The sequence below is a fragment of the Dermacentor andersoni genome, chromosome 5 (genome assembly GCF_023375885.2).
Source record: "Dermacentor andersoni chromosome 5, qqDerAnde1_hic_scaffold, whole genome shotgun sequence".
NCBI classification, from domain to species: domain Eukaryota; kingdom Metazoa; phylum Arthropoda; class Arachnida; order Ixodida; family Ixodidae; genus Dermacentor; species Dermacentor andersoni.
Genome location: NC_092818.1, coordinates 74,743,205 through 74,769,458, shown reverse-complemented (window position 1 = coordinate 74,769,458; position 26,254 = coordinate 74,743,205). Strand labels below are relative to the sequence as shown.

At 47.8% G+C, this 26,254-nt stretch overlaps 1 protein-coding gene across 1 annotated transcript; it reads left to right on the top strand.

Annotated features, from left to right (window-relative positions):
* Positions 1-4,685: 4,685 nt before the first annotated feature.
* Positions 4,686-11,852, top strand: LOC129385004 (uncharacterized). The gene is made up of 2 exons (XM_055070808.2): positions 4,686-5,445; positions 11,243-11,852. The coding sequence occupies exons 1-2, from the start codon at positions 5,161-5,163 to the stop codon at positions 11,684-11,686; spliced, it is 729 nt and encodes a 242-aa protein (XP_054926783.1). The 5' UTR covers positions 4,686-5,160; the 3' UTR covers positions 11,687-11,852.
* Positions 11,853-26,254: the final 14,402 nt, after the last annotated feature.

Genomic DNA, 26,254 nt, shown 5'->3' with positions numbered 1-26,254 from the left:
TTATGCAAGTACAGCGGTGGGAATTGTCGATAGTGTTTTGGTAGCAGATTTTGTAGCAGGCAAAATCATTTGCAGCACCACGATTTGATTATGACGCACGGCGTAGTCGGGGATTCCGGATTAATTTTGACCCCCATGGGGATCTTTAACGTGCCCCCAATGCACGGGCCACGCGCGTTCTTCGCATTTCGCCCACATCGCAATGCTGTCGACGCGGCCGGGATTTGATCCCGCGTCGTCGCGTTTAGCAGTGCAACGCCATAGACTTTAAGCCACCGCGGCGGGTATTTATCGGCTTTGTTGCAGATACAGTCATACTTGAACATAAGGAACCACAATTTCCTGGAAACGCAATCCGTGATCGGTGTTCGCTGAATTCGTTCATAAAGATGTAATCGTTTATTTCGGCCCGAACGCAGCGTCACGCGCACCTATATGCATGACGCACGTAGAGATATACCTCTTAGTGATCTTTTATTTTCGTAGCAGTGCACATGCACTCGGTTAGCGGTTTCGTGTTCGAAGCAAGGGAATCGTGCAGAGCGCTAACTTACCGTGTATGGTATGTGTGAGCCTATACACCATATGTGTAGCCCCTTGAAAGGGAAAGTCGTCATCCACCTGATATAGTACGAAGTTGTATATAGGAGAAACCCGTATACTGGTTTCTCAGAGAGAAAGCTTCGGAGATGAGGAAAAATTCGTCCTGGTCCGGGTTAATTGAGTTCCCTTTGTCTCTTCGTACCACATTCGGGTGAATGACAGCTTTTCCCTTCGCGAACCTTTCTCCACCTCGCGGAATTCCGTAGAACTGATTTGCCGTATGTGCAGCCCTTATAAGTGTAGACCTGGTCGGTGGGCCGGGCAGGGTTTTCGGGTATACAGGCCCGAGCCCGTGCCGAGCTCTAACATACATCGCCGCGCATTAATCGCGTACAAGCGCATAAATTCCGCAAGCAAAAGAAGAAGAAGAAGCACAAGAAGAAGCTCGTGGAATGCTCAATCGCTCTGAGGTGCGTATATATACACAGTGTATTCGAATATGTATTCACAAGGACAGCAACGTTTGTGCCTCGGGTATATATACCTACCGACCATCGCTCTCACGAGAGGCTGTCGCTCGCAGGTATAGTGCGTATATGCCTCGAGGCGCACGGCCGTCGGTGTAAGCTGAGATGGCCGACGCCGAGGTGACGCCCCGCGCGATCCTGGCCTTCCTGACGGGTCCTCGCGGAGCCTTCAGCCTGGTGCCCACGGCGACCGCCTGGCTCCTCAAGGACATCGGCTTCGTGTTCGTCGCCGGCTCGCTGCTGCTGCTGGACCAGGAGCTGACGCTGGACCTGTGCGACCTCGTCTTCCGCTGCCTGTCCTGCTTCGTCTCCGCCGCTCTGCTCGCCAGCCTTCTGGACGGAAAGCAAGTGCATTTGTGCGCGTGCGTGCTTTGCATGCCGCCGCGGAGTTATATACGTGTGCACTCTTCCGCGAATGCTAAGTCATTATACGATAGCAGGTGGACGGGTGCGCCTCATTTAAGTGTATACGGCGTAATTGGTGGCTGTTTTTGTAGCATAGGCTAGGCAGTGTATATTATGTAAGTGTAGGAGAATGGAGAAGCCGCTGTCTTTGTTGCATAAGCAACGTTTTTTTTTTTTTTTTTGCCTTCTCCTTTTCTTCTATGACTTGTTCATTCTTGAAAACAACAAGGGGTTTAAAAAGAAAATCGTACACTGCGATGCTGTGTTGTCTTTCTGCTGCGGTCATTGTTCATAAAGGGGGGGGGGGGGGGGCAAAGGATCCCTCAAGCAGTCTTTAAACAACTCTTCCCCCCTCATCCTCCTGTTACACTGTACTGTGATGAAGCAAATGAATAAATAAATAAATTCTAACGGCCTATTGTATAAGCAACGACAGGGAGACGGAGGCTGACGTAGACGGGACACACGTGACGCTTACTGGGCGAAAGGGCGCATATATATACACCGTAAACACATGTGGTAACGCTTACAAACATGCACATTTGAACATTTCTACGGGAATTCTGGTGATCTTTTCGCTTCATCTGATGGTAGCGTTGGTGTCATAAAGATTCGCAGAAGCGATTCAGTGCCAGACGTCATTTTATGCATGAGTAACATAGCATCTGGCGTCGCAGTTGTATACACGATGTTTCAGCGAACACTTTCAAAAAGTGTTTTAAAGGCTGCCTCTGGCAGATAGCACAATTCTAGTACACGAGCGTGTCTACTCGAAGAGGCGGACATTACTTGCTCGAAAATTGAAAAGCATAATCGACTAATTAACAAATACACTAATTAAGTTTTTAACGAATTACATTGTGGCCCATCTTGCAATTTACAAATTCAAGCCGGGGAGTTCACAAGGCGGATCCTCCTGGAACGAATTTCCAGTTTCTAGATATTAATCGTTGAACTTTGCGGAGAAACGAATTCGCGTTCCAGTTACTTTTGTGCTTCAATGCATAAAGCGATGTTTTTTTAAGAAAGTGACTGGGACGCCAATGCATTTCTCCCCAAAGATCGCGAAATAATATCTCGAAAACTGATGTCATCCTGAGAATTTGCTACAAGTGGATTCGCCTTGCAAACTCCGCGGCTACAATTTGTAAATTGCAATATGGGCCATAAGGTAATTTGTTTGCTTGCATGATTGATTGATTCTCTTAAATAAAATTACACCCTTTGGGTCGTATCTTGCCACACAACACCGTCATCTGTCTTGTCCGCATTTCCTTTCTTTATCGCCGTGACTCCGGTACTTCCAACTCACGAACGGAATGCACATTATCAGCACGACAGATCATTTTCGACAGGAAAGTAGCGAGCGCAGCGTTTTCAAGAATGGGAACGCAAGATAGACAGATGAAGATTATTGCTGTGCGGCAAGATACGACCCAAAGGGTGTAATTTTGTTTAAGAGTGTACAGGGTGCGGCATCAAATCCCGGCCACGGCTGCCGCATTTCGTTTGGGGGCGAAAGGCAACAGCTCCCGTGTACCGTGCAATTGGAGCACGGTAAATAACTCGTTAAAAGCACGTTGGAGCACGTTAAAGAATGTGCAGAATATAACCAACCTTTATATATAGCTTTCATTGATTACGAGAAAGCGTTTGATTCAGTTGAAACCTCAGTAGTCATGGAGGCATTGCGGAATCGGGGTGTAGACGAGCCGTATGTAAAAATACTGAAAGATATCTATATAGCGGCTCCACAGCCACCGTAGTCCTCCATAAAGAAAGCAACAAAATCCCAATAAAGAAAGGCGTCAGGCAGGGAGATACGATCTCTCCGATGCTATTCACAGCGCGTTTACAGGAGGTATTCAGAGACCTGGATTGGGAAGAATTAGGGATAAGAGTTAATGGAGAATACCTTAGTCACTTGCGATTCGCTGATGATATTGCCTTGCTTAGTAACTCAGGGGACCAACTACAATGCATGCTCACTGACCTGGAGAGGCAAAGCCGAAGGGTGGGTCTAAAAATTAACCTGCAGAAAACTAAAGTAATGTTTAACAGTCTTGGAAGAGAACAGCAGTTTACAATAGGTAGTGAGGCACTGGAAGTGGTAAGGGAATACATCTACTTAGGACAGGTAGTGACTGCGGATCCGGATCATGAGACTGAAATAATCAGAAGAATAAGAATTGGCTGGGGTGCGTTTGGCAGGCATTCTCAGATCATGAACAGCAGGTTGCCATTATCCCTCAAGAGAAAAGTTTATAACAGCTGTGTCTTACCAGTACTCACGTACGGGGCAGAAACCTGGAGGATTACGAAAAGAGTTCTACTTAAATTGAGGACGACGCAACGAGCTATGGAAAGAAGAATGATAGGTGTAACGTTAAGGGATAAGAAAAGAGCAGATTGGGTGAGGGAACAAACGCGAGTTAATGATATCTTAGTTGAAATCAAGAAAAAGAAATGGGCATGGGCAGGACACGTAATTAGGAGGGAAGATAACCGAGGGTCATTAAGAGTTATGGAATGGATTCCAAGGGAAGGAAAGCGTAGCAGAGGGCGGCAGAAAGTTAGGTGGGTGGATGAGATTAAGAAGTTTGCAGGGACAACATGGCCACAATTAGTACATGACCGGGGTAGTTGGAGAAGTATGGGAGAGGCCTTTGCCCTGCAGTGGGCATAACCAGGCTGGTGATGATGATGATGAAATAACTCCAGGTGGTCAGAATTAAACCGGAGTCCTCCACTTCGGCATGCCTCATAACCTTATATCGTGGTTTTCGCAGGTAAAACCCCACAATTTGCATTTTATACTTGTCAACAGAAAAGTGCATTGTAACAGGCAGAACTTTCTACAAAGTGTGGAGTGAACTCCGCAGTGCTGTGATCATTCAGCTACCATGGGAAGAATGGCTGTACATACTACATTAATTTGTCTCTCATCTTCGTGCTTTACGCTTCAGACTTTCTCGTGGCGTCATTTATTGCGCCTTGGCTTTACAAATTTCAACTGAACCAAATTTTCCTGAGGGTTTGAAGGCAAAATTTTTCTCCGCACATGCATCACCCGTGAGAGTTCATTGCGCTTATAACGCAATGTTTTGCCGAAAATGATCAATCTGCATAGTGAACGATCATGAACTCCGGGGCTTCAATTGCACGCCAAAAGGACTAGTTTTATTACTAGTCACGCCGTATAGTGGGAGACTACAGATTAATTTTGACCCACGGGGGAGCTTTGACGTGTCCCTTCCCCCCCTCCAATTTTCACGAGACACGGGCAGTTTTCTTTTTCTTTTTTTCTGTTATTTCGCCGCCCATCTAAATGCAGCCGCCGCGGCCGGGATTTGATCCCGCGACCTCGTGCTTATAGCAGCGCAACACCCCAGAATTGCTAAGCCACCGCGGCGGGTTCTGCATAGTCACGACGCCGTCTGAAGCCAGAAGGACGAATATTAGGCCAAGCCCGCCCATGTATACCGGACACATATATTTAATTCCCATTATGGCGCCGAACCATACGCAGTATACTTGCAGCTCCAGTAGGCAGAGCCAGAGCTCCGTAGTAACGTTCGTATGGGAAGCTGTGTGGTGTGCATAGGTGCAGGCGGTTCTGCCATGCAGGGTTGTTCTTTCCGCTTTGCACAGACCTCGCGTGTTCGAGGGCTGCTACTGGGCGCACATGGGCTGCGTTCCGATCGACCTGGCGCTGGCGGTGGCCTTCGTCCTCTTCAAGGAGGAGATGGTCGAGTACGAGGCTCGCCAGGCTCTCACCGCTTCCGGGGGCACCACTGTCGCTGCGCGAGGACTCGAGCTCAACGCCACGCTGGTCGACGGCGCCGACGCCGGTGCCGCCTCTGGTGCGGGACGAGTCGCCGCGCGGGCCGCCGGTCGGGCCGGCGTGAGTCCGATACTGTCCGCGCTGTGGCAGCTGGTGCGCTTGCGGAGAAGCGGCGGCGTAGAACAGGTGACCACTGACCATGCGTGGTGGAATGACCGTGGCAGTTAGTTATTCGGGCTGAGTGGGCTGTCGTGTTGGGATCCCTACTAAAAAGGCATAGAACGACAATTTATCTATTTATTTATTTATTTATTTATTTATTTATTTATTTATTTATTTATTTATTTATTTGTTTGTTTATTTGTTTGTGTTTGTTTGTTTATTTATTTATTTATTTGCTTGTTTATTTATTTGTTTGCTTGTTTGTTTGTTTACTGTTATGACTCTTACGAACATACGCAATTATTTATTACACAGACCATGAATATGAACAGCGCATAGTAGAATACCTGGTGTTAACACTTCAAAAAAAAATTTTTTTTAATTTGCCCTTTGCAGATAACACAATTTTAGTCCGTGAGCTGGTCTACTTGAAGATGCGGGCATTACTTGTATAATCGACTAATTATGCATAATCGTATAATAAACAAACATCAGTAATTAAGTATTCCAACTACTTACCTTATAACGCGCCCATTGCAATTCACAAATTCCAGCTGGGGAGTTCGCAAGGCGGGTCCACTTGGAGCGAATCCTCAGGATGAGTTTCGAATTCCCGAATTTTACAGAGAAATGCATTAGTGTTACAGTTAGTCTTCTGCTTCAATGCATAAAACAACATTTTGTTAAGAAAGTAAGTGGAAGGACACTGCATTTTGACAGCGCAAATCTCGTAAATGGTGTCATCGACGCAATTATTTTCAAGTGAAGATACATTGCAGTCTCAGCCGCTAGAATTTGTAAATTGCAATATGTGCCATATGGTAATCAGTTAAACAGTAATTAGCGAATTTTTGTTAGTTAGTCGATTATGCATTTCAATCTTTGGTGCAAGCAATGTGGCCTCTTCGAGTAGACCAGCTCAACCATGGACTAGAATTCTGCTATCTGAGGCAATTTTCTCAAATTTTTGAAAGTGCTCGCTGAAACACCCTTTACGTAAAGCGGGATTCTCCTGGTAGAGAGTCTTGTTGCAGAGAAGCCACCTGTGACGAATGTTTTATAGCGACGTATGCATGTGCACGCATGTGTGCATGCGCTTGTGCAGATTGCACCTGAGCAGAGGGATTTGACTCCATGACAGCCGTCCACGCTGGTCGCTACCGTTGTTAGTCCAGTACGCTATCATGTCTCGGCCCGAAATCCGCAGTCACTGCTGCTAGGCTCGTATTACTTGCGTTGCGATATCGATGCTATTGCGTCGAGTGGTAGCGATCCGCCGTATTTCAATGCACCATGTTGCCACGCGTGCCCTTATTTTACATTTTCCGGTTATCGCTTTTACAAATTTGTCACTGTTAACGTGTTATCACTCTCGCGGAAGACGCGCTTGGTGTTTCGGAAAGTTCGCAAACGCCGTGTTGCGGAGTAAGATGAACAGGGGCACCGACTCACCTGACAAGGCGTTCCAACTTGTATGCCGGCGAGCATGTTGCTTTGTGGCGCAAATCATAGATGGCATGGAAACTTGTTGGCGCGGAAACTTGTTACCATAGCAACCAGAGCTGCGCAACCTGCAGCTACCCAAGGGCGGCGTAGCGTGAAGCGAGGCAAAGTGGGCTTTGTTGACTAATTTGTTTGTTGCAGAGACATGCACGCACTTCCGTTGTTATCCTCGTTGTGCTATGCGGGAGTTACACCGCTTGTCCCCTGCCGAAGTTCGCGGGATATTTATTTACTATACCGTAAGCGCCAGCGTTATGGTAGCGGCTGTTGAACAATCCGATTTAGTACGTTGGTATGCTTTTACTAAAGTTACATTTGTTAACGAAAAACTTAAATGAAAAGCTGGAAACTGCCTTACGTCTGTGTGCATTCAGAATATCACTGAGAGAAAATTTGATGTATAGCTAATTGCTTACTTGAGCGTGTTCTCGTATCTTTTCTGTGTTCATGAACTTCAGTTTACGGCATGCTTTAGCCGGCGTGTTGTACATCACGTGAGTCCTTCCGCTGCAGGCTAAGATCCCCCCCCCGCGCTCTAATTAAAGCTTTCTTGTTTACCACACACTTCACTACTTGATTCGGTGAATTGCATCAAGGGTGCACTAAAATTAGTGCACTGCTTAAAACAAGTGCAATTTTATTCAAGTGATGGTCGTAAAATGTATAGTGCCAGACTTGCACCCACGGTGGCTCAAAGTATTTCATACCGGTTTCTACTCACATTGTCTTAGTGCCCCGCAAACACCAGCACGAGCCAGTATGCCGCTGTTGCTCCGCTTTCGCATTTATCTCTGCTATAGTAGGACTACGATGGGTAAATCAGGCAGCACAAGAATTTTGCACACCTGGGAATGGGCTAATCACATATTTACTTGTTGCAGTTATAGAGTTTCCTACAATTACCAGAGGGAACTCTGGAGTTGCGATCATTCAGCCATCATGGGAATGATGGTACAGTGTAACGATGGGCGGTACATGGATTTGTCAGATCTTCGAGCTTGGGGCTTCAGACGTTCCTGTGGCTTCGTTTATTGCGCTTTACCTTCTGAGGTCTTCGTCTCGCACAAGTACCGACCACCGCCGGTTCGAGCTTAGCGAGCCACTGGGCCGCGTCAGCCGTCAGCCTCTAGCGCCGCTGCGCGCAAGCTCAGGCCGCAAGGGGCTACCGAGCGACGCACGCAAGAACACAGTATTGCCTAGAGTTAGCTGATGCTGTTTACTGTATCCCACGGCACCCGACACTGCATAAATGCCTGCTCCCGGTGCGGTGGGGAACCAAAGGGGTACCGCACCAAGGGCGGAAAATGCAGTCAGGGGCGTCTCTAGCACGTCGCTGCGAGAGCACAAGCTCAAGCTGGGACACGCCGCTAGGAAAAGTCCCGGCGGCTATATGCTACTTGCTCTCGCGATAACCGATGGGCCAACTCGCGAGAGCTCGAGCAATCTCCTTCGGCTTGGGCCTCCGATGAGTGCGGCTCGGCGTGGTACGACCTCGCACGAGCACTAGGCACCCGTTTTACGGCTTAGCGTCCGGACAGGATCAACACGAGGTACGTGCTTCCCGCACGGGCAAAGGCACCGTGCGTGAGCTCAGTCCTAGTCACAAAGGTGTCGGCGGACGAGAGGAAGCATGTACGTACCAGGCGCATTCCCAAGGGAGAAAATCGAGAGCCACGCCACCGTCATGACAGTATAGCCACCAGGGGTCGCTTCGTGACGTCGTAGCTCCGCTATCCATAGCTCCGCCCTCACCGCGAACCATCGCGAGTGGAGCGCCATCGCTGACAACTGGTTCGGAGCGAGGAGGCAGTGAGGCGTAGGGATTGCAGGAACGGGTGAAATACGCCCGCGCAATGGCGCGTCGAATTCTCCAAATCCCCACAACCTGGGCCTAAATTTGCCTCAATTTCAAAGCAATTTACTCTCTTTCTTTAATGCAGAATGTAATAAGACTCTGGGAGCACGCATAATCGCTGCTAATTGCAGTCATTCCTCTTGTCCATGCCTCCTTGGCGTAATGGCTTCATTATGGGGGTTCGAAGCAAGAGGTGCTATGTTCGAATACTGCCGTCGCACAATTTAAAAATGTTTATTTGATTATTCATAACAGAGTACTTTCTTTTAAATGATCACTTTGCAAAGTCACGAAGCCATTCAAAGCCAGAAGGACCAAATTTAGGCAAACCCGTGTACTATATACTACCCATCATTCCCGTGCCGGTTGAGCTGCGTGCCCTGCTTGCAGCTCCGGTAGTCACTAGCGCCACAGTTCCCTCAAGCAAATGTACGAAACTATGGTTGCAATCGAAAAACGCGCCGCAGAGATATATACCGCTCCAAGAGGCGACAACAGCGAAATTCTCGCCATCCGGTCACTTAATATTTTGATAGCCGAAAAGGCACTCGACACTTTCGTTTCTCGACTTGATCACCGCACGGCGCAAATATTTGCCGCCAACAGATGCATGGAAGGAAGGAAGGGAGTGAGTGCATTCGAAAGCCGCGAAGAAGCAAGGAGACGAGCGGAGGCAGAGAGCAGGGAGGAATACTGGGCGCCTGTTATCGCTGAGACGTTAGTTGGCCGCGCCAAATGCATTGCACGGTATAGGCAAGTCGACGCTCCTGTATATTTTACTCCGTGGCCGTAGTCAATTTGATGGCGAGACATTCTTCAATTTTTTTGGAATATAGGAGAATACAACTGACTGCTCTGGAATGTACAGTCAGTTAAATAAGCTTACGGGACACTGGATTTGCGAGAACTCCTTTATTTATTTATTTATTTATTTATTTATTTATTTATTTTTTTTATTTATTTGCGTCATAACCACAGCGTCTCACGACATTACAGGTGAGAGAGGGGAGACATGAAGAACAAAACGATTCAGAACATAGTGTTGTAGCAATCATCAATAGCAGCGAAAAGTTTCTGTGCGTGGTAGCCTCTCCTGTCCACACAGTGATCCGTTAAATTGGAAGCGTCGTGTCCTAGGAGAGCAGAAATTCACATTTTTCGTGAAATCCGAGGGCCGCCGTAAGCTTGAGTAACCGACTATATCCGACTACATGTAACCGACTTCATACAGTGGCACATGTATGTAGTGCATACGCACCTGAGCAGTGGCATCTATTCGACGACAGTTCGTGCCGGATGCTTCCATAGCCATTTAAGTGTTGCTTCGCTTTCTGGCCGCAAGTTATTCCAGTGAGACTGGATCGTCCATCCAATTACTCTTTACGTTAGAGTATATGCACCTGTTCCGCATACCTCGTGATAATGTCCTCCTGAAAGAAACTAAGCGATACGATGCCTCCGATTTAGTCATTATCGACTCCTGCTTTACGGGTGCGAAAACCCGCTGTTCAAATCTCAATGGTCAGACGCGCAAAACGACATATCCACGTACTTAGGACTATCGCCACAATTTCTTTTAATTTGTTCGGACAAGGACCGCCGCTAAGCTTATTTAAACACACGGATAAAATAAAGACGTAACATCATGTGGCTGGTAATTGTGCTGATTTTGAATTCTTGTTTGCGGTGTCATCTCGCTGCATATGACGCATATTTCGGATGCCTTTCAATGTCGCGGTGAATACCAGCCAAGATTGCTTCGATAGCATATGTATAAATATATATATATATATATATATATATATATATATATATGACGTGTTGCAGAAAAGAGCACGTCTTCCTCTCCACAATCCATCTCCTCTCTCTCTCCGGGGAATGCTGCCTTCACAACGAATGAAGTTTTATTCTTCTCAACAAGGGATTGTTCCGCGTACATGTGCGAATGTTTACTCTAGCCGATATCGGACGAAACAGTGCAAGACTTACTGGGCATAACGTCGCGCTTCCGCCCATGTTACAGAACAAATGAGAATAATGCACCAGGAGAGCAACGACTGGCTGACGCCACGCCTCTGGTAGCTGATCCATTAACAGAGTTGAAAAAACTTCAACGAAGACTTAAGAATTGCGAGTGGCAGAATAGAAAAGAGAAGGAAGGCAACGTGTCTCACACCTCGTGTATGCCAACAGGGAAGTGCCACCCTTCCTCCCCAAAGAAAAGCGACGCCCGGGCTACAGAGAGTCGACGTCGAAGAAACTTGTCTTCTCGAATGCAGATTGCTCGCACGCGTCTTTGAATGTTCCCTCGAACCGATGCCAGACGAAACAGTGTCAAGACTTGTTGCGTATAATGTTGCGATATTTTCACCTATAGCTTCCCATGTAATGTTGAAAGAAAACTCTAAACGTTTCAATCAACGTTCAGTTAGTCTCACGAGGACACACACGCCATCGTCGCAGGTGATACAGCAGGCCGGCATCAAGGCCGTCGACCTGCAGAACCCGCTGACCGTGTTCCTGGTGGTCGACCACGCCGTGTGCGTGTTCGCGCGCAGCCACCTGGTGTGGCGCATCAACCAATGCCTCCACGCGTTGGTTCGCAATCAGGTGATGCTCGGCGCCACTGCCGGCGGGACGGCTGCCGCCGCCGCTGATCTCGGAGCTGTCGCCGACGACGGCGCCCTCTACGCGGAGCTCGCTGACCCGGTCGCGTCCGCGTCGGGCGATGCGCCCGAAGAGGTCTGGAACGCAAGCGAGGGAGAGAAGCAGCCGCGTCCGTCGCTGCGAGGAGCTGATGATGATGATGATGATGCCATAGCCCGGCAGCAGCGCGACCTGCTGGACGTGATGCGCACCACGTCCAGCAGTTCCAGCATCCTGATTGCGCCTCGGCGCAAGCGCTGAGAAACCGCGAGGAACATGCGCGCGCGCCTGGACATTTTGTAAACGCCTCGGTGTGTGTAGACGCGACGAATAGAGAGTGCGTGTGTCTTGTTGCCGAGTGAGCTGGTGATGACGATGGTGCCCGGCCAACGTGGCCCAAGCTAAAATTTTCGAAATTAGAATAAAGGGGGGGGGGGGGGCTACGATATACGAGAACGGGAACAACGGTGTTAGCAATCGCCTTGCGCGAACAATTCTTTCCTGCTATCATTGTTTAGGTTAGTCAAAAATAAAAACCCAAGTTATTAAGTGCTTGAGCAATTGCGTAATCTCGAATGTCAAATTGTGTATCATCAATTGTACATCATTTTTTGCGCAAGGTGACTATATACACTATACGTCGCGGGTTCATTTTCCGGCCGCGGCGGCCGCACTCCGATGGGGGCGCTATGCAACGCCCGTGTATCGTGCATTGGGTGCACGTTAAATAACCCCAGATGGTCAAAATTTATCCGGAATCCCCCCCGCTAGGGATTCCTTTATAATCCACTCTGCAGTTTCAGGAAGTTAAGCCTTCCGATTTTTGTTGCTCTTAAAGGCCCCAAACAACCCTTCACTTTGCGCTTTCGTAATGTCACTAAAAGATAAATTAAAATAAGAGATAGATAGATAGATAGATAGATAGATAGATAGATAGATAGATAGATAGATAGATAGATAGATAGATAGATAGATAGATAGATAGATAGATAGATAGATAGATAGATAGATAGATAGATAGATAGATAGATAGATAGATAGAAAAGGCTAAATCAGTCTAATAGTGCCACCTAAAGAGAACGGTCAAATCAGTTCATTTTATTTTTCATTTATACAATACAGCGGACAAGAAGTCAAAGCACGGTGGGCAAAATCAAAAAGATTATATACACAGAAGAATAAGATGAAACAAGTGTGTAACATGTTTTCCACACAAATTGTTTGATCATAAGGTAGACCATTAAGACAAATTTTAACTTGATTACAATACAAGTATAATTAATACACGAAATAACAAGATTATTTACACAAATGGTATACAGCTCAAGGGCGCTGGGAGTATGCTTCAGTTAGTTTATTCCAGTCATCTATTGTTTGTGGACAAAAAAGAATACCCAAAAGTGTCAGTCCTTGCAAAAATTGTTGTTAAAAAAATTAGGGTAGTGGTGTCGAGTGGGGTCTCAAGGGAGATACCTATTTTGCGATGTCTGAGGCTAGCCTATGATTATAAGTTTGAAAGAAACTCTAGCCAACTTTTCTTTATTCGAATTTGTAATAGTTCAATGCCGTTATCGGTTAGTAATGCAGGGGGGGGGGGTAGTCATTAGCCTTAAATTTACTTTAAATAAATATTACTGCTTTTCTATGAATTCTTTCTAGGTTCCTAACGTTAATTTTTGTATGAGAGTCCCAAACTATGGAAGCATACTCAAGTTTTGGCCTAATTAAGGAAAGGTAAGATAGTAGTTTACCACTAGGCGGAGCAGTCTTGAGTTTGTGGCGCACAAGGCATAGTTCCCGGAAAGCTAATAAATTACTCTTTCAAAATTATATAGTGTTAACGTGGCAGTATGATGTTGATTAAAAGAAAATAAAGGTCAAGTTTTGTTTTTCTTATATTTTCGCCGATACCCCACCGCCGGTGTGTCAGAGCGACGTAGCGAATTTCAAAGGATCGTTTCGTGTATGGGCCGCTGTGGTTTGACTTCAGGCTTTGGCCCTTCCAGAATGCAATGTAGTCCCTCCTTACCGATGGACAACGATAAGTTGACTAAGCCTGAGCGGAAACATACCGTTAACATCTATGACATCACGGCGAGGTGATTATGATGATGATGATTACGATGATGATGACGACCTTGATGCAGAGCGGGAACATCAAGGCGGATTTGCAGGCTTTTTGTCTTTTCTGGACTTAGTAGCTTTTCTTCTTTTTTGTTGTAGAAAACTGATTTAGTAGTATAGCTAAAATTCTTTTTCTGTTTAGAGTTCCCTTAAATTTACACTAAAGAATGTTGATCTGAATTAGTTACCCGCCGTAATGGCTTGGCGGCTATGGTTTTGCGCTGCTAAGCACGAAGTCGGGGGATCAAGTCTCGGCCACGGCGGTCGCATTTCGGCGTGCGCGAAATGCAAAAACACCACTGTGTCGTGCAATGGGGGCACGTTGGAGATCCACAGACGGTCGAAATTAATCCGGGCTCTCCCACTACGCGGTGCCTCATAATCATATCGTTGTTGTGGCACGTAAAACCCCAGAATTAGATTAATTGATCTGAATCGTTTTATCGAAGCGCTTGCACGTAATCTGCAACAAAAAGTGACTTTAAAATGTGGAAAGAACCGTCGCGAAAGGAGTGCGTGACACTATTTCGTGGCTCTTTTTATGGGGTTTTGCGATTATGATGCACTCCGTAGAAGGACGCTCCCCTGCAGATTAATTTTGATTACCTGGGATTCCCTGAACACGAGTGTTTTTGCATTTCGCTCCCATCGAAATGCAACCACCACGGCGGGGTTCGAGCCCATCACCTCGAGCAGCAGAGCGACGCCATCGCCACTATAAGCTGTCGCGGCGGATTTATGTACATGCACTTATTGTCAATGTCCAGAGCAACGAGGTGTATACCTGTTCCATTCCCCATTTGCGTTCTACGAAACACTCAGAAAGCGAGAGTGGTTGCGGAGACAGTATATAAGAATACTACAGTCTCGCGCCACTTGACATGATGCAGCAAAGTACGGCATACTTATAGCCAAAATTTGGGCTAGTTCAAAACTTGATATTATCGGACATTTTAGCGCTTTTAGAAAATAAAAAATGGTAGGCGACCCTAATCTTTGAGTTCGGTGCCTTTTAGTGGCACTCACACCCCGGCGTTGGTGCTCTTTAGGTTAAAGGGCCCGTCACCAGATCTGGCCATCTTGAGCCGACAAGCGCAGAGCATACAATGCGCGTAAACGATCGTGTTTGCAAAGAATTACATCGCTACGCGCCACGGAAAGGTCTGAAGTTTAAATCCGAACGCTGTTTCCCTTTCCCACACGGCGACCGCGCTCCAAGCCGGACGGTGACGTGCTGGTGTCCCTGCGCCTACGTACTCGGGTCCGCAGTGTGACGTCGCTCGTGGTGACTTCAAGAATTATTCAAGGCAACATATGTTATTTGTGTGATCTCTTGCTTGAATTGACGAATTGAAGTTTAGAGAAATAACAAAACACACAAACGGAATGTCTGCGTGTTTTTTGTTTTACTTCGCACCGAAGCAAGACAGATGTACTTCCGCTTCGTCTGCTTGTTCCCACGGTCGTGCAACCACGTGCGCAGGTACCGAAACTGCCTCAGTATTCGTGTAGCGCTTAATTATACCGCTAGTCATGTGCCCTTGTGCACAGCGCGCAAAATCGTGCGCTGCGCGAAACCGTACACTCACAATAGCTCGTGCGCAACGCCGTCAGCTAAATGCGCAGCGCCGCAAAAAAAAAAAAAAAAAAAAAAAGAGCGAGGAGAAAGAAAGATGAAGGCGGGGCCCGTGACGTATGCGCCACGCGATCCTTGAGGTCTGGTATGGGAGAACGCCGGGAAGGAATTTCGCTTGCGGAGGCTAGACGGGGCGAAGGGAGAGAGTGCCTCGCTATGCAGTGGAGCTCGCCTCCTGAAATCATGGGTTTCCCGCACTGAAATATTTCTATTTTGGCTATTAATGAGCCGGTTTGAAAAACTTTTTCGGCAGAACGCTCCCTAGAGGACACGTAACAACTTTCAGGGTACATATAACCAAAATTTGCTATGGGGCCTGGAGAGGGGCCCTTTAAGCGAGCGAACGTCTTTCGCCTCGCACGATATGCGGGCGAGGAGCGTGGAAGGGCAATGAAGACAGGCAATGCGCGTCACCTGGCGGGGCGTATCCCCCTAACGAGCGGCGTACGAAGCGCATCTTACGCGCCCTCTCCGGTGCTGACGTCAAACCACGCAACGAGCGCGCATCTGTTGCAAGCAAGCGAGCAGCTGCGCGCCGGCAGAGGAGAAGCGAGAGTGACGTCACATCCGCTCTGCTCGGCAGATGTTCAGTCTATGCCAGGCAACTGTTTTCCATTAATTAGGCGGTTATATATCATGCCACCTTTCTGTGTGTGACGTCATTACTTCCGCTTTCTACCTATGGGTTTCCAGCGTGGTTTCCAGGAATTTCGACAAAGTCGTGCTTACGTGGCGGGTCTCTAAAGTCTAAGATTCTGTGCTTTATTGTGCGGTAATCAGTGATCTGCAATTCATTCTAATTATTCCAGACACTTCAGCAACTCGTAACTAAACTTATGCTCTGATATCATATCTATAACGGAATCCATGAATTTTGTACTGTACTTTTCATTTATTTATGTATTATGAATTTCGTCCCCAGTCGTCTCAAGGGGTGAACTGGAAGTGCTGCGTAATAGTGTCACTCGGTGCTCGTGCCGCTAAAGAGGGACCGGCAGGCCAGGAGGAACGCATGGTTTTCAGCTGGCGTTTCCACACAAAAATTACACATCATGCATCCACGTGGCGACAGAAAAATGTATTCTTAGAGCGCATGCCAACTATAGCACTCATAACGTGTGCGTAGTACTCCCTGACGAAATAAGGTGCTCTCAACTTTCAGCTGTCAGCTTTCTTTTCTTTTTTTTTAAGAATACAATACGATTCCTCTATTAATCTATACAGGCGAACGTTTATCCTTATCGTGTAGTGTCGTTGAGCGGTAATACGGGTGGGAAGAAACGGAGTGGACGGGACAGACGCTCACTTACAACTGCCAATCGCATTGTGCCCCATGCACGCAACAACACTTATACACTGTCCTGCTCCCGTCTTTCATAATAATTAACGCTGCATGGAATTATCCGATATATCGAGTAAACCACGGCTTTTTTTTTTTTTTCGTTGGCGATAACATTAGGAATGCATCCGTACTTTCTGTGGCTTTCCGAGATTGGATGATTACGTGGCTAAAGGTGTATTCACACTACGTTCTACAATATGCGTCAGCAGACTCCAATATATCATTGCATGCGATCTCGTTCACAACTGCGCGCGCCGTTTCTGGCAACTCATTCCGTCCAGAAGCCAAGCTGCCTGCACTGCGCGCGATGCCTCCCATAGAATACAGGACGTCGCATTCTCAGTGGATCACTTTTAGGAACGATGAACTCTTTCAGCGCGCGTTGACTGGCGAAGCCTACACAAGGCAGCGTGTCACACGGCAATGAAAGCGACCGGCCGCGAGTACGACGAGCCCCGCATGTCGACTCCCGAAACGGGCCAAGCGCCGCCGCGCAGCCACCGCCGACTGTTCCGCGAGCTGACCGTGCGGAGCGGCGACTTCGACCTGCGTCCCACGGCGACCGCCTGGTGGCTGAAGGACGTCACCCTGCTCGCCCTCGTGGCTAGCTGCGCGCTCACCTGGGAGGGCCAGCGAGGCGAGGAGCTGCTCGTCAGCGCCGCGGACGTGGGCTTCCGGAGCGCCGCGAGCCTCGTCTCGACCGCGCTGCTCGCCAGCCTTGTGTGCCCGCGACCGGCACTGTTCAGGAGGTGCTTCTGGGCGCACGTGGGCTGCCTGCCCGCCGACGTTTCGCTGTCCGCAGCGTTCGTCTTGCTCAAGGCGGAGGAGATGTTCGGCGCGGACTACGCAGGGCCGGCGCGTTCGACTCCCGGAAGCAGTCGCAGCGAGGCCCGCATCGTGACGCCTCACGTCGACGGACGTGGGGGCGCCGGAAGTGGAACAGGGGACTCCAGCGGAGGTGACGTAGCGCGCCTTCACGAAAGGCAAACCACAGCGGCAGCGGACAACAATTCGTCGTCGCGTAGATGGCAAACCTACGGTCCTGCACTGACTCCGCACACCGCGCCACACGTGACATTTTGGCAACTGAACGAAAGAGATGGCCCCGAGGGAACCGCCGTGCTGGCAAGGCGGCTGCAACTGATCGAAGGAACGCATCTCGAAGTTGCCACGCGACGTAACTCGAGTTCGAACATTGACGCAGTGCCGCGGGACTCGCTGAATGGCGAAGATCTGGCCGAGGAAAACAGGCTGCGGAGAGCGGCAGTCGCGAGACATCAGTTCGCCGTGTTCACGCTGGCCGACCACGTCATCTGCATCTTCGCCAGGTCGTACCTGCTGATGCGCATGCGCGCCTGCCTGGCCGCACTGGCGAGCGCCGAAGCCGATGAGAGGAACGCGGACAGCATGCCCCTCCGGGATGCACCGCGGGAATCGTCCCGCTGGAATGATGTCATGAAGACCGAGAAATAAGGGGAGACAAGGGGATGGGGCTGTTCGTACTTAAGGACATTACAAGAATGGGCAGCAATTGTTGAAAGAAGCATGCGCTGTTTGTTACAAACATTTGACGTTTCTTAAAGCATATAAATAAAGTGTTTGAATTTCGTTTTCCTGACATTCCTTCAACGCTATTGAGTTTCGGCGACCTAAATACGCGCGTTCTGTCGATCCGCATGGGGTCATTACACTGAAAAAAAAAAAGAAATCGCTTGAGAAAGGAAAAGTGCAAGAGACTTCGCTTTTGAGAGTGAACGAGAAAGTAATAGCGTTTGCTCTGATAAATGTGTTCGCACAAGCAGTTGTACAATGTGTTGACAATGTGAGCCAATATGCATGCGCCGTATTATGTGTAGAAACTGGTCATACATAGCCATTCTCCCAGCCTAGTGTTTCTTGTCTGTTATTAATCACAATATAAATCTGGCAGCAAACACACGCGGAAACATGCTTTTTCGCTCGATCGCATAGCTATGGCATAGCGTTCAAATGCTTATAATGCCAGATTGCATACGCACATTGCGCTGATGCTCTCCAGAGCTGACAGCAGCGCCAGAACTGTGTGCTCTGGTGGAAGCAAAATAATGAAAACATTCGCCGTGAAAACACAGATTACTTGTCGCGAGGTAACAGTGTCCAAGATGTGAAAGTATCGAATTGCGCATGTTCTGCGTATGACTGGAGATGCTTGCGATCGAGATGAGAATCGCGAACATACGTGAGTGGCAAAGCTATAGGCGAGTAAAACTCAGACGAGCGATAAAACTGGTCGTTATCGTTTGGAATACCTCATTTTTCTTGGCATTCCTATATAATGTAGACCGATGTTGGCGATCTTGAATTGGTGATGACGATCTCCATTGCATTTCCTTCGAAACGAAGAGGAGACACATAGTCTATAGCATTTTGCCTACCTCTCCTTGATATTTTCGCTCTTCATTAAAACCTCTATCTATATATATTGTGCAGTTACCTATGCCTGTAAAGGCTCCGGTTTTATCAATTTCTTCCTTGCTTTTCTTTCTTTCTCCAATACTCTAAACGTGTCTTGCTTATCTCTACGGTTGTAAAGTTAATGCTTCCATCAGCTTTGAATACCAGCGCTTCTGGAAGGTGGACGTTTCCTACGGATCCTGCTGGGTGAATGCCTTAACGTGTCATTCCATTTTGATGTGCTGAGTCGTTCCCTAGCTTTTGATGCCGCACACGCATGCCTCGTGCTGGTGCAAATATTTGCTCCGGCATGTTTTTGTCCTGATGCGGACAACTCGGGCCTGAAATAGCAAGGCACTGTCCCTTGTGTTATCGTACAGATTTTCCCTCCTGATTTCTTTATTGTCGTATGTGTAAAGATCCGTGATCTCTTTTTTGTTTGTTTGTTTCCGGCATTTGCCTCCGATTTACCTACTCCGTTTTCCTCACTTTCTTATTGGTGACTCCAGGTTGTCTATCGCCACTTTCAATTACACCCTTTACTTGACGTGATAGTTCTGCGGAAACCCGCTAGGTGGAGAGAAGTAATTAATAAAGGGATTCCTTTGTAGCTCTTAGATACGTTTGAGTGGATGTCTTATTTTCCCTTTATTAATTAGCCTGTACTTGGTTGGCAACTTTCTTAAAACGTCGCAGCGCACTCTGGCCGGTCCAAGGTGCCTATAGTATTCCATATGAAGCACGCGCAATTGCCTCACCGCATGTGCGACGGGCTGCGTGACATACTCCTACTGCTCGATCCCATTAATGGAAGCGCCGTAGTGCAAGAACTATTTGGATGATCACGAGTACCAGATGGTCATAACCAATGACAGAAAAAGCGAGCACTATCCATGCGCAGAGAAATATTATCACAATAATCAATTAATCAAATTAATTTTATTCTCCAGCGTACATGCTGGATTGTCATTTAAGGCTGAAAGGTGTTAGGGCTATACCATTAATCCCACTAAAAGCTAGAAAGCAAGTAATGTAAAGCGGATACCAATCAGACTGGCGATCATCTTTAACGTAAGTACCTTTCAGGAGCTTGTATAATCATCTGACCATAAAGAACATTCCAGAATAAAACGATATCTTTACGCACACCATCTTTCCTTGTTGTGTAAGCGGGTCCTATACCTGGTCTAGCTCTTACTCAGGTGCCACAGGCACTGTCTATAGCTTTCCAGCGCACACGTACCTCGATGCCACCGACCTCGGGAGCACACCGGCGCGCGGGCACCAACATGACACCGCACACGGTGACAACAAAACAAACCAAAACACTTTCTTGGGTCTTCCGAACAAGACGTGCTGGCTTCTGGGACGTTTGATGAGCAGGCAGGAGGCAGGCTAACGAGAAGCGGATGTATTCACTTGCACTATGCTGCGGCCTCCGGCGTCGCTCGTTTCTTCACCGATTATAACCCTTCCGCTCTGGTCGGTATCTCACAGTCGTCTCCGAGAGAGAAGTGGTTCGATGAAGAATTGGGGAAAGGTTGGTGCTATCTTCTGCAACCCTTGCGGAAGCACGGCTCGGCGCCAACGTCTCCGAACCTTTCGGCCGTGGTCGGTAGGTTCCGTTAGGGATCTCATCTCCCCGATAAGCGGTCGGTGCCACTCACGAGGGTGTAGGGCGATGGTACATGCGCGCGTCTCGCGGCGAGGGAAGCAACGGAATTCCTCCGTTTCCCACAATTAATTAAATGCCATAAGATCAGGAAAACTGTGGTACGAGCACGCACACACGCGCGCACGCACATCTACCATCGCGGTGTTGAATCTTCGTTAACCTGATGATAATCGTGGAATTTGGCGGCGGCATCTCTGCGCTGCCCATCGCCTAGCTCTGAGCACTCCTCTGGTACTCCGGCAAACTCACTACTCTCATCGGAGGATATCGCCGACTCAAGTGACGATATAGCACACCAAAGGAAACTCTTCTGAGCTCCGTTCCTGCCTGGATCGTACTGCAGTGTCACCACTCTCGGAGATAGTGGACACCGACATTTTGCAACCGCAGCGAGCAAATACGGGATATATACATGTGTAATGCAGGGTAAGGAATCCATTTTGTACGTGGGAAGCACTAGGCTCGGAATCCCGGTAAACCACCGGGAACTCACCGGTTTTCCCAGTCGTAGCCCTAACCCTCAGCCACGTCCCTCTTTACCCTCCTTCCCCCTTTCAATAAAGTTTATCACCACCACCACCAGTCGTAGAGTTGTTCCCCGGCTTTGCGCTTGACTATACTTATGGTGGTTATACTCTCGAGAAGAGCCCCTATATAGTTTTAGAGGTCTCTGGGCGCCCCTTGTTCAACCACAGACGACATTCTGGTAGAGGACCTGATGCGGCTGTGGGAGGCAGACGAGAGCGACCACCGGGTACCTACCAGTAAAACAGGTACGAGCTCGCTATACCGGCCAGGTGATCGGCGAATACGGAACATCAACGCTTGGGAAGGACATCCCCCTTATGATAAATTGCCGGCAAGGGACCAGTTTTTTAAATCATTATAGGGCGCCCTTTCGAGAAAAGAACCCCTATAAGTAGCCCAGCACCGGGCCGAGGGATATCTCGACACATTATAAAACCGGTGTGTTCCCGGAGGTACCCACCTCCGAATGGGCGAACGGACGGACTTCCATCCATCCATGATGGATGGCTGGCTATCATGGATGGATACTATGAGCGTCTCCTTTGGAACGGGGTGGTGGGTTACGCCACCAAGCTCTTGCTGTTATTTTGCCTAATGTCCACCTATCTTTTTTCTTTAAAAAAACAGAAAAGCGCGCGCGCACACACACACACACACACACACACACACACACACACACACACACACACACACACACACACACACACGCACACGCACACGCACACGCACACGCACACACACACACACACACACACACACACACACACACACACACACACACACACACACAGAGAATTCCCAACATCAAACTTTCTGAACCACTATGGATAACTTTGTTTTTGTACGCCTCCCTTGTTTGCGGTCTCCCTACTTTTCTGCCACCAAACCTACAATCTCCTCTTACAAATCTCTTGCGGACATGTTTACTTTCCTCCTGCTATTCCTGAGCCCAAGGGCTTCAAGGAGGCCACAGGATCGAGCCTAAACCGACAGCTGGGTAGATGTCTTGACATTCTAACAACATCGTTCCCCTAGCTTTACCACAGAAAGTACGTGCTTCTTCTTCTTTAGTGTACCTCGCTTTATATCTACGCGTTCTAAGGCATCCTGATCTCGCTTCGAAAAGTAAGGAGCTTCCCTTTGACTTATCTTAATTTGTTTCTTTCTCGATTTCATTTTTTCCTTTTAAGTAGCTACTCATAGCAGCTTTCTTTCAACAACAACAACAACAACAATAATAATAATAATAATAATAATAATAATAATAATAATAAATGACTGATCTGCCAGCGTGTATTACTAACCTCCAAAAAAAGGACTTCGATCACGGAACGTCGGCAAGAGTAAGTACTGCTCTTTACTCAGTTACAAATAGAGCAGGGCCGCTTCCTGTCACAGTAAGTTTGCCGCTCGTTATCAACACACATCCACCCCAACTCACACGCAAACTTACGCCTACTCTATCGCCAACGTATAAGAAGTTAGTGAATGCATGGGCGCACTCTTGAAGCGCCCGAAGCATGGGTGATGAGGACTACAGCGACAGCACGCGAATGTCCTATAAGCTGAACGTTTCGTGACGGTCCAACGAATAAGCGAGTGATTAGCGATAATACGCCTTTGCTACAAGCTGTTAAAACTTGCAGAACATCTACCTTCCAAACTTTGCGCGCAGCGCAGCAAGAACAAATATATCCCAACTGAGTACGTCCGCTGGCGATTAGGCAGAAAATGAATAATCCGGTACTGACCGCACCGAGGAAGGTTACTGAGTCAGAAACCTGACAATCCGCTGGTTCAAACACTTTGCCAAATAAAGAACGCACAGCAACATACACTGATCCTGATTTAATTCATAAGCGGAAAGTTTGGACCGCTTGGAATACATTCCTAGCCCCGATTTTAGTACAAGCACCGTATACGCAGCTCGCGCTGTTTGGGCAAAGCGTAATGAGCTCCGAAAGCGTTTATATGTCCTCCGAAGCTGTGGCCAATGCTTCGTGTCGTCCACCCAGTCACCTTCAACGATATGCGCCGAAAGAAAGCTTTTCTGATCTGCACCGGCGTCATGGGCACCCATTGTAAACATGGAGGCAACGAAGAGAGAGAGATTCTTGTTTGGGAAGGAAAAACGTGGGGTAAAGTGCAGCGCAGTAACTGTCTCTCAGATGAGGACACCTCAACCACGCAGGCAACGGAGGCAGCTGAGGCAAGGAGTGGACGTGTCACCACGTGATAAAACATGGCGGCGCCCATGTAGTAAGCGTGAAAACGGTCTGTGCAACATTATACAATTATCCAACTTATTCGTGGAAAATACCATTTCCTTTTTTTTATTCTTTGCACATTTTATTGTGTATGAGTCTGCGTTATTTTGTATAACATTTATAAAACGCCGAAAAGAATTGCATGTAAGTTATAAACATGATACAAGATTCATTAAACTTCCCCTTGAACAGCCAGCCATGGGCAATGGGCGCAGCAGCAGTTTCTGCTGCCGTTCCAGCGCTGTATAACTTCCTATGGGTATGAGAACAGCTTCTCTAGCACTAATGTATCAGTTGCTCAAATTGGCATACATCTGCGAATGAATTGTTCTTTTATTTTTCTGACAAAGTAGGCCAAGTAACAGCGCCAAGTTTACATTTAACTATCCTGACCATAAAATGCAGTATTACTGCTAAATTGGAGCAAGAACAAAGCAGCAGTAAGCGCATTGTCTTTCTTTTCTTCAACTTAATTTATTTCAGGGAAGTATGCAGGCCGCAGTACAAAACCGTTGTACTCACGATCGTATTTGCAGTGCTTCTGGAGTGTCAATTGCTAATTAAGTGTTAAATTGTTAAAAGTATGAGTGAGAGTTCCTGACCATAAGCATGCTAAGCGATCACTCACAGAAGCTACTACACTTGTTTTCCGTCGTTATTATTCTATCTGGACCGTGCTCTACCGGATGTTGCTGTGGCAGGTGGGACAGGAGGAACTAAATCCGTGAAATGAACGCGCATGCAACGCTGTACGCAATGTACCGCGCCACGGCAATGGACGAAGGCGTATCCGCGGGAAGTTTTTCCCTCATTGGCGGGATCATGCTAACGTGCCATCGCAGGCCGAAACCGATGCGTTTCCGAATCTGTACAACGAACGCCTTGCAGGTCAGTGATTCCTGCTTTTGACAGCGCATATGTGCATTTGCGGCACGTAGAACGTACGTTATGAATGCTACAGTTCGTTTTCAGTAACATCTTGCTTTTATGCATATTAAAACACGTATGTTGCTTAACTGTTGCTTGTTCCTCGCAGTACTCGCGACAGCACGAAGTCATTTAAGCATAGCGCGTTCGAGGTTCATGCACACCTGCACAGGCGTACCTCAGTACACGTGCTGATAGAGCGTTACGCAGAATATGTGCATTTTCCTGCCCTCGGCACCGTGCGCCTGCCAGCCGACGCTTCATCTTGGAAGATGGGAAAGAAGTGGCTGCTTTGACTTAAGGAACGAATCCTGCCTACCGCAGTCGTATCTTATCTGTGCGCGCGAGAAGCGCAGGGAAGTGAAGGTTAGCGGATGCGCTGCAAGAGTCGGCAAGGCTCCACAGAACGTACGCCTGCGAACACATCAAACGGCTGTTCCATGGTCGCACGTAGGACGGTTCTACGCGCGTACTGTTCTGCACAGTGCGCCGGCTATCGCAAAACTTTGGTTCCGTGATGCTTCGTTTACCGTGGTAAGAAGACACCTCAGGCGGCAGTCAATGAATCTAAACGCGGAGTCAGTGACACATGCTGCCTCCTCGCCGGCGCGCTGACGTAGTGATGCGCGGCCACCCGAAATAAAGCACGACGATTCCTCAAGCGAGAATGTGTTTGTGCTCATAAACTGCAAATGGATCGCAAATGGGTCGGTGTGTCGTGCATTCGTGTCGTGCAGTGCATTCTTGCAGTGCAGTGAGAATGCGTACATTTTTTTCGTATCGCCAGACGCATAGCTCGCAAGTCCGACTGAGGACCCCAGGAAGCCCAAGCAGAGAAAAGCAAGTAGAAGGCAGCGATAGGTGACCTTTTTATAAAAACACGCAAGAACTGGGCAGCAGCGGGTACCTGCAGCGGCTGATGAGAACAGTTCAGTTCGCTGGCCTTATAAGGCATGTTTATTTTCATAAAAGCCAGTAAACGCAGCCGATTCGACCTCACGGCCAAATTTGCGAAGTTCATGAACTTTTTTAACATGACTCTTCGGCAAGGGCAATGCAATGAGACATCGCGATTGTTTAGACATCGCGGAGCGCGCGCGTCCGAGCAGCCCGGTTGCGCGCAGCGCGGCGTCGGTTCCCGAGAAATGTAAACAAGAGAGGAGAGCTGGCCCGATAGGCGGAGCAACGCCATGAGCAACGCCAACTTCCGGCTTCACTTTAGATTTACAAATAGTGACGTCAGAGCTTCTTCTGAGTTTCCTTCCTCCATGATACCTACTATGGATGTGCATTGCGCGAAAGAGCCCAGAACCATTCAATGCGGTTTGGGCAACGCCAGGTGCTTTGCAGTGGTGTTAGTAAAAGTATAGTTTTACAGTATAAGACAGGAGCCTTTGACACGATTATTTCTATGCAGCAGAACAAGCATTTCAGTTCGCGCGCAACCCGTTCTTTTTATCCCTCGGTGACATTGCGGTGCACAAAAAGCATGGCCTTTAAGATTCTGACCCTCCTTGTAACGCAACCGTAGTACAAGGCTCAAGGCTGCAATCTTGGAGGCCAGAATAAAGCTGCTATCATCCTGTTGCACATGCAGAACTTTATCAGGATGCTATGAATTTGGTCAAGGCTTAATAAAAACAATGCTTCAATATAATTTTCTAATCACTTTCATACACAAGCCCAAGAAAATAAGAAAAGCATTTTTGTTCCCTGTAGTTCTTATATGCATTTCTTGTAATTGTAAACGTTTTTATGATAACGCTTTAACGTGATTTTATCACGTTAGTCACTTTATTACTATATTGAATGAGGCTATTTCAAGCTCGCTTCAGCAGCGCCATCGCAATCGCTATCTAAAGTAAAGTACTTTGTTTACTTTTATCGAGTAGTGTTG

Excerpts from the sequence above, each read along its gene's own strand:
- LOC129385004 (XM_055070808.2), top strand. The coding sequence starts at position 5,161 with ATGGGCTGCGTTCCGATCGACCTGGCGCTGGCGGTGGCCTTCGTCCTC. Across the intron at positions 5,446-11,242 it reads GAAGCGGCGGCGTAGAACAG|GTGATACAGCAGGCCGGCAT; the intron begins GTGACCACTGAC and ends CCATCGTCGCAG.